At 35.8% G+C, this 9,049-nt stretch overlaps 1 protein-coding gene across 2 annotated transcripts in view; it reads right to left on the bottom strand.

Moving 5' to 3' along the window:
- Nucleotides 1-393: 393 nt before the first annotated feature.
- The window catches only part of LOC138698178 (serine protease inhibitor 2-like), a 192,075-nt gene continuing 183,419 nt past the window's right edge, over nucleotides 394-9,049 (bottom strand). For both annotated transcript variants that reach the window (XM_069823924.1, XM_069823923.1), the window contains exon 9: nucleotides 394-8,811. In XM_069823924.1, the coding sequence (XP_069680025.1) occupies nucleotides 8,553-8,811 (259 nt within the window). In that variant the 3' untranslated portion in view covers nucleotides 394-8,552. The remainder of the gene's footprint in view (nucleotides 8,812-9,049) is intronic.

Below are 9,049 nucleotides of genomic sequence, written 5' to 3'. Positions count from 1 at the left end.
ACAGAACATTTGTGACAGAGTGGAGGCCTTTGAAGGTCAGATCACGAAATAAAATACGAGGGCAGACACAATGTATTTTTTTTTTTATTTTAGTACGTTATTTTACGACACTTTATCAACATCTTAGGTTATTTAGCGTCTGAATGAGATGAAGGTGATAATACCGGTGAAATGAGTCCGGGGTCCAGCACCGATAGTTACCCAGCATTTGCTCATATTGGGTTGAAGGAAACCCCTGCAAAACCTCAATCATGTAACTTGCCCCAACCGGGAATCGAACCCGGGCCATCTGGTTTCGCGGCCAGACACGCTAACCGTTACTCCGCAGGTGTGGACGGTACATTGTATCCGAAGCAGAAGAGTAGATGGGTCTCCAAAGAAAAAAACTTTGGCTTGAAGATTGTAACTTGTTTTATTGGTCTTTTATGGTAATAAATACAATTAGTATTAATACATGAATAAAATTATTTACTACTTTTACGTGGACGTTTTTCTGTCTCAAATCACACCAGTATGTTTCGATTACGGGACATTTCTGTACCGGAAATTTCAAACAACGCAAACTGTTATGCAAAAGTATTGAATATAAGCAGTTAAAACGCCATTTATTTACAGAAAAAAGTTATGCAAGGATACACTAAAACCGCCTCCGATTTCCGAATATTTCTTGGTATCTGCTTATGATATTGTTAATAATAAATTCGCTTTATTTTCCTCCGTGATCTGGAGAAAGATTTTGTTGGACGTTATTTTTCTTTTATTCCATTTATTTTAAAAGTGACACTCGTAAAATATATGTTCTTTTGGGTTCTAGTTTTGTTAAATTAGTAACTTCAAGTAGCATTTATACTAATTATGTTCGAGCTTAATTTATTGACGTCAATTTATTGCATTGTATTGGCATACTTTTTCTTTCTATATCGTTCTGTGCCCTTTCATGACGTCAGAGTTTGATTCTCCAAATGTACATCACATGTCTCCGTAACGCAGGCCTCTGCATGACGCATGACTACCGCCAAGATATAACAAGACAGTGAACACACATAATCCCGTGGTATGAAGATAGATTTCTGCATTAAATATACCAGAAATCGAAACCGTTCCACCTAACTAGGACGGGCATACGCTACCACAGATCCACCACGTTGGACATCGGCATATCTAATATTAACGTATTAACATTTTATTCTCTTAAGTAAAGCTGTAATTATTATATACACAGTACCTTAAACAAAAATATACCGCTTGTAGACCATTAACTGCCGAAGGAGTTGAGAAAGATACATCGCCTGAGTTCTTAAAACAAAGTGTCATAGATAATTGCATAAGCAAGCCAGAAAGTTGACCTGGTATATGCAACTGGAAACAGATTGTAAAGCCCCACGTTAAATTCGGGTGTGATGGGAGTGGCAGGAATTATCCTGTAACAGAAACTTCCAGTACGACCTCGGATCGACTAATCCTCATGTCAGATTGAGTACCTGGTCTCTTCCGAGGGTAAAACGCGGTCGGAGCATGATGTCGACCACATCACCTCATTCTAGTATCGAGGTCATGAAAGTGTGAAGCTCCCCATTCACCTTGCCGCGTCTGTACCTTGAGTGCTAAAGCGCTAGTCTTCCTTTCAAGCTGCCCAGATTCGATTCTCGGTCAGGTCGTGATGAAATTTGTGGTGAACAAAGCACACGTTGCAGAGAGTTTTCTCGGGGTACTCCCGTTTCCTTTTATCATTCCACCAATACTCTCCTCCTCCCCCTCATTTTTCTGTCATCTGCAATAGTAAAATTAGGCTGGAATGAATTCTTGGAGGATGGTAGCAGAGCGTTTAGAATAGAAAGTGTGGTAACTCGGCAAGGGTCTAATGGGACTTTTAAATCCCCTAGTGTCGCCGCGGCAACTGAGCGAAACATTGGCGTGGCGATCGTTCTAAGATTGCAGTTTTCCTCTTAATACTATGGACAGAGCATGTAGAACTCGTTCTGCTATGGAATTAAGAAGATATTTCTTGTGGTGTTCGGGTGATTTTTATTGTGCCGTTTATGTGAGCGAGTAGTAATAAGCCTAATTGTTTTGTTCTTGATGTAAATCCAATTATAGATACTCTATAATCTGTAACGAAGACACTTTCTTTTATCCATCCATAGACTAGACTATTTTTCAGAAGTGGTGTAGAGCAATTCCACGAACACAGAAAACTGTATGCTCGTTCTTATAACTGTGATATCCATTTTTCTGCGGTTTTGATTGTGATTTTTTAAAATTATGATTTATTTAACGACGCTCGCAACTGCAGAGGTTATATCAGCTTCGCCGGTGTGTCGGAATTTTGTCCCACAGGAGTTTTTTTTACATGCCATTAAATCTACTGACATGAGCCTGTCGCATTTAAACACACTTAAATGCCATCGATCTCGGCCGGGATCGAACCCGCAACCTCGAGCATTGAAAGCCAGCGCTATGTCAACTGCGCTACCGAGGGCGAATTTTGATTGTAAGAGCCGATAAATTTATTATTGCCAGTAAAGAGGTAGGACTTCCACGCAAGAACTGGAGACCAAAACCGTATGCTATAACACATATTTTCCCAAACTTGCCTCGATATCTTAAAAAAAGAAAAGAAGAGAAAATATCCAACGAAGAGGACATAAATCCGTTCTCATAACAATGTATCCTTACCAAGTACCATCTGGCTTTGACCAATTCCATTGACGCTAAATAATTCAGCAGTTGATACAGCATCGTTAAATATCCGAGTAAAAAATAATTGGATGTGACACCCGAAAATCAGAAGAACACCTTAGTTGATCATGCGCTTGTATGCATTTATGTACCATTACTCCACACCTGAATGCCCAAAATTATGTCTAGTTACATTGACCGTAACAAATACTGTAGACCGTAATTCCTTCCAGTGAATGAACCCCAGACCAGCATTTCAGCTGTTTAGTGTGAGTTTTCAAAATCGATACATTTTTTAGAGTCACAAACTGTGATGGGTTCGAGGAAAGTGAAAATACAAAAGAATTCAAAGGTGAATGAACGACCATGCAGATACGTTGAACTCAAAGACTCCCTCGTCTGCCCTGTACAAAGAATTCTAGCATTACACGATTTTAGAAAATATGACACGTAATTGACAATATAAAGAATACGTTTGCCTAAGAAAGAACCCTTGAATTATTTAGAGTGACAATTCAGAGCATTAGCGAAATATATTAATTCTTGTGGGATAGCAGATTTAAATATATTCAGACAGAAAAAAATTGACTAGGATCCTCTAGAGCGATATTTTGGAATTAGAAAATGATTATCTTGGATAATTACCATAGACTTTCTACATGTGAAGATTTTTCAATCTATGTGCCGGTTAAAAAAGTGCTGTATTAAAGTGCTAATTGTGAACTCCTAATTGAATCCAAGCACCTAGCTTCTACTTCATTAAATATGCATGTTTAATTATTAATTATTTTATTTTTAATAATAGCACTTTAGTCGTAATTAACGTAAAAGTTATTTCGGTAACAAAAGTACAGTATAATTCTACTTTGCATCTAGGCTAGAACTTAATCTGGTTTACAATTTTATTACAGTTGTTTATTACGTTTCCACATCATAAGAGATTTCTAATCGAGCATATGAGAAAGTAATAGACCTCATGGAAAAGTCGTTAATTTAATATTCTCTAATAAGTAGCATACAACTACTTAATATAGTGCTACCAAATTGTTTTAATTTTACAAAACACAAAATAACCTAGGTATTTCAAAAGATCAAAACTTACATTAGCATAGATATAATATCGAAGCTTAATTTATGAGTCCAAGTTGCACGTAATATTTTTTGTTCCCCTGAATTACGTATAGCCTAAACCAGATACAACTGCAACTAATGACTAAGTAGTAGATAAAAACTATTGGTGAAAATAAAGTGTCTCCTTTATTATATTACAATCTTACTTGTGTATAAAAACTATAATTTCATGTCAATGCTACTTTATAATGCCATAAAAATTTTCAGTTTTGCGATGCTGTACTTTTTTTTTTGCGTATTTCTGGCTGAAGCCGGCACAATGTTCCATTTTTCGGTTAATTATTATATTTACTATTCAGGGTTGTGTTATATAACTCACAATTTGTTAATATAGTAATATTACATTTTTAAAGAAGTAAAATATTGTAACTAAGTACTTTACAATACATTCTTATCTAATGGGTTATTTTTAAAAACCTTTTTCATTCACTTGAATAGCTATCTTGAAACTGGGCACTGAAAATAGGGCTAGCGCCACTCGGCTGCGATCCACTGAACTAGAGGAAGTAACGTCTTTTACCCGCTCTGGCAGTAGTAAAAAAGTATTGGTGAAAATATAATGTCCCATTTGATATATTATATTATACTTTCTTGTACATCGAAAACTATAATTTTGTGTCAAAATGTACTTACAACAACACAAAAATGTTCAGTTTTGCGAAGCTGTACTTTTTTTTTGCGTTCTTCTCTCTGAAGCTGACAGAATGTTCCAGTTTACTGTTGATTATTATACTCGTATTTACGATTCAGGAGTGAATGATGTAACTCAAGAGTAGTTAATGTAGTAGTATTTCATTTTTTAAATAAGTAAAATATTGTGATAAACTATAATATACTTTTATCTAGTGGGTATTTTAAAAACATCTGCATTGACTCGAATAGCGCTCCTGAAACTGAGAACAGAAAGCAGAGCGAGCGCCGCTCTGCGACGAACCGCTGGACTAGTGGAAGTATCGTCACTTTCTCTTCTACCCGCTCTGATGGTAGTATGGACGGGACCTGGCTCCAACAGGGGCTGAGACGAGATGATCTACCTGTCAGGCGACAGAAAGGGCTTGGTGCTCCGGGTCCCTGGAGCTTATCAGGCTACTCGTCCGCGAGGCGGGACCTGGCTCTATCAAGGGCTGAAGCAGGATGATCCACGTTTCAGCGTCGGATTTTCGTCACTTGTCGATGGTCAATCATCGCATATAAAGAACACCCAAAGGGACAAAGCATGCCTAAGTGTATGGATCCGTTTCAGGTCGAGCTCTCTTAAAGCTAAAGCAAGTTCCCATTCGCCTTCATGGCCTTTATCGTAAGTGGTACAAGCGTCTGAAAGACGAAGACTGTGACCTCCATATTTAATTTTGATGTTTTAGCTGCTTATATTTAATCATTTGTTACAATTAACAGTTTGCGTTCTGTTACATTACCGTTGCTGAACTATGTCCGTGTAGTAGCGTGCCCGCCAATAGGTGAATTCCACATAACGAGGTAACTCTTGATCATTTAGTATTCATAAATGTTAGGTTGCAGTTTCAAAATTTGTGTGTCAGTTTTACTAGAAATGTAAACAGTTGGCATTTTATTCAGTCCTATTGTACATGTTACATTTGCAAATAAACTAAATACTATAACTGATTTTTATATAACTTGCAAAAAATATTAATCCTCTGGTATTCGTAAGATTTTGTATGTAAAATTATTTATTTATTTGTATTACAGCTATTTGTACTCAATTTTTTATATATACTTTTTTCTTTAACATTTGTCCTATAAATGTTGATTACATACGTGAGTCTTTGTCCTTTTTGTAAAAATATGTTTGTATACATTTTTGCTTTGACGTCATAAATCTTCTTAACTCTCGTGAAAGTTTATGGTTTGAGCCATAACGTCTTGCGTTAGAAAATTAAATTACAGCCATGAAACTCTATGACTTCTGTGAAAATATATAGACTATTTTGAAATACAACGTTTATTCTTTGGGAAAATTAAATTATTATGCTATTAGCTTCGACACCTGCAAAAATTCTTGTTTTATTTGGTGGCATGTTCCCTTTGAGTACATTAAATTGCAGCCATAAATCTTCGTAATTACTGTATAAATATTTGTTTTCTTTGGTAACGTCCTTGTTTTGAGGCAAGTTAATTCCTTAAGGTGAAAATGTGTACGTTGAAAAAAAATTAAATTACAGTTATAATTCTTTGTGTTCTGTAAAAATGTACGGTATGTTTTGAGTGGTAACATGCTACTGTAGCTGACTGACAAAATTAATTTATTCAGCTGTAAAGCGTGTGAATAGTGCATAAATATGTTTCGAGTAGTAACATATTTGCTTTGAGGTAATTAAGTTGAATCCATAACATTTTCTGATATACAAGCTTGTCCTGGTCGGTTACATCTTGGATTTGAGGAAATTAAGTTAAATTCATAAGATTTCGCTTGTCTAGTAAAAATGTAAGCTTTGCCAGTAAAATCTCTCCGTTGCAGATATTAACAGGCTTAAGTCTGTATGAGTGCTCTAAAAATATATGTTTTGAATTGTAATAATCATAAAAATATGTTTTCAATAGTAACACTTTTGCTTAAAGTAAATGGATTACGGTCTTAAAGATTTGTAACTACTAAAATTGTATGTTTCAGGTAATAACAGTCATCTGCTGTGAGCAAATAGAATCACAGTCGTAAAGCTTTGTGACTCATGAAACTGGATGTTTTGAATAGTAGTAATACATCTGCTTTGAGCAAATGGAAGTACAATTATAAATCTAAGTAACTCGTAAAAGTATATGTTTTGAATAGTAAGTAATACATTTGCTAATAAAACTTTGTGGCTGGTAAAAGTGTATGTTATGGATAATGACACTTCTGCTTTGAGCAAATGGAATTATAGTCATAAAGCTTTGTGATGCGTAAAAGTGTATCTTTTGAATAGTGACACATCTCGTAGAAGTGTATGCTTCGAATAGTGACACGTCTGCTTTGAGCAAATGGAATAAAACTTTGTGACTTGTAAGTGTATGCTCTGAATAGTGACACATCTGTTTTGAGCAAATGGAATAAAATTACAGTCATAAAACTTTGTGGCTCGTAACAGCATATGCTTTGAATAGTGACACGTCTCCTTTGAGCAAATGGAATAAAATTACAGTCATAAAACTTTGTGGCTCGTAACAGCATATGCACTGAATAGTGACACGTCTGCTTTGAGCAAATGGAATAAAACTACAGTCATAAAACTTTGTGGCTCGTAACAGCATATGCTTAGAATAGTGACACGTCTTCTTTGAGCAAATGGAATAAAATTACAGTCATAAAACTTTGTGGCTCGTAACAGCATATGCTCTGAATAGTGACACGTCTGCTTTGAGCAAATGGAATAAAATTACAGTCATAAAACTTTGTGGCTCGTAACAGCATATGCTTTGAATAGTGACACGTCTGCTTTGAGCAAATGGAATAAAACTTTGTGACTTGTAAGTGTATGCTCTGAATAGAGACACATCTGTTTTGAGCAAATGGAATAAAATTACAGTCATAAAACTTTGTGGCTCGTAACAGCATATGCTTTGAATAGTGACACGTCTCCTTTGAGCGAATGGAATAAAATTACAGTCATAAAACTTTGTGGCTCGTAACAGCATATGCACTGAATAGTGACACGTCTGCTTTGAGCAAATGGAATAAAACTACAGTCATAAAACTTTGTGGCTCGTAACAGCATATGCTTTGAATAGTGACACGTCTGCTTTGAGCAAATGGAATAAAATTACAGTCATAAAACTTTGTGGCTCGTAACAGCATATGCTCTGAATAGTGACACGTCTGCTTTGAGCAAATGGAATAAAATTACAGTCATAAAACTTTGTGGCTCGTAACAGCATATGCTTTGAATAGTGACACGTCTGCTTTGAGCAAATGGAATTACAGTCATAAAGCTTTGTGACTTGTAAATGTATCCTTTGAATAGTTATACATCTGCTTTGAGCAAATTGGAATAAAATTACAGTCATAAAACTTTGTGGCTCGTAACAGTATATGCTTCGAATAGTGACACGTTTGCTTTGAGCAAATGGAATTACATCCATAAAGGTTTGGGACTCATAAAAATGTATACTATCTGTGTTTTGAATAATAGGCTTAACACATCTGCTTTGAGCATATGTAATTACATACATGAAGCTTCGTGACTCATATAAGTTATCTTTTGAATAGTAACATCTGCATCTAGTCATAAGGCTTTATGACTATTGTAAAAATTGCATGTTTTGATCGGTAACATTTCTGCTTTGAGAAAGTTAAATTGCAGTCACAAAATTTTTGACTGCTGTAAAAATCTATATATTTGAATGGTAACATCTCTGTTTTGAGAACATGAAATAATTATAGCCATAAAAGTTCATGACTCTCGTAAAATTGTACGCTTTGATCGAATCCCTGCTTCTTTTTGAGAAAGTTACGTTACAGACACGAACAACCATAATATCTTGCGACCCTCGAAAAATTATTTACGTTTTATCGGTAACATCTCTCCTTTACGAAGGTTAATTGAAATAATAATAAATCTTAGTGATTTATGTAATATGTTTTGAGCGGTAACATTTCTTCCTTGAGGAGGATAATAACTATAATAGTAAATCTTGGTGATTTATGTAAAAATGAACGTTTTGAGCAGTAACATCTTTGGTTTTAGCAAATTAAAATTACACCCTTACAGCTTGGAAAAAAATTATTAAATTTTGGCCACTGCTGGAACTCATATCTGCTTCTCGAGCGACTCCTCAGAGTCGTCGCTTTTGACTCCCTTAGTCTGCAGCGTCTTCAAGAGCACATTGTACAGGTACGTCCACACTTTGAGTGAGATAACTGGCTTATCATGGTCGATGACGTCATTGCTGGCCGGCACTGCTATGAATGGTACTTGATGAGGTTCAAACGAGGAGGGGATGTCGGGACGGAAACTTCCGTTGTCGAATCTACCGTGAGGCGGTATATGCGGAGTCTTCTGGTGGTTCCTGAAATATGACATAACCTGTCAATAAAATGGCCAAATTATCATATCAAATTTACTGTCAGCATATGTAAACCTGGGTGGCTGAGAAAGCTCCCTTCAGAAAAGCAGTCTCTGTATAGATCGTAGTTTATTTTTCACTTGCATTATCATTTTACAAATGTACGGTTTTCATCAATATGTTTTATCTGAGTTTCCAAGTGAATACACTTTATTAGAATACTTGTAGCGTCTTATATGAA

The sequence above is a fragment of the Periplaneta americana genome, chromosome 4 (genome assembly GCF_040183065.1).
Source record: "Periplaneta americana isolate PAMFEO1 chromosome 4, P.americana_PAMFEO1_priV1, whole genome shotgun sequence".
NCBI classification, from domain to species: domain Eukaryota; kingdom Metazoa; phylum Arthropoda; class Insecta; order Blattodea; family Blattidae; genus Periplaneta; species Periplaneta americana.
Note: the sequence above shows the minus strand (reverse complement) of the source record. Positions and strands in the feature narration are given on the sequence as shown.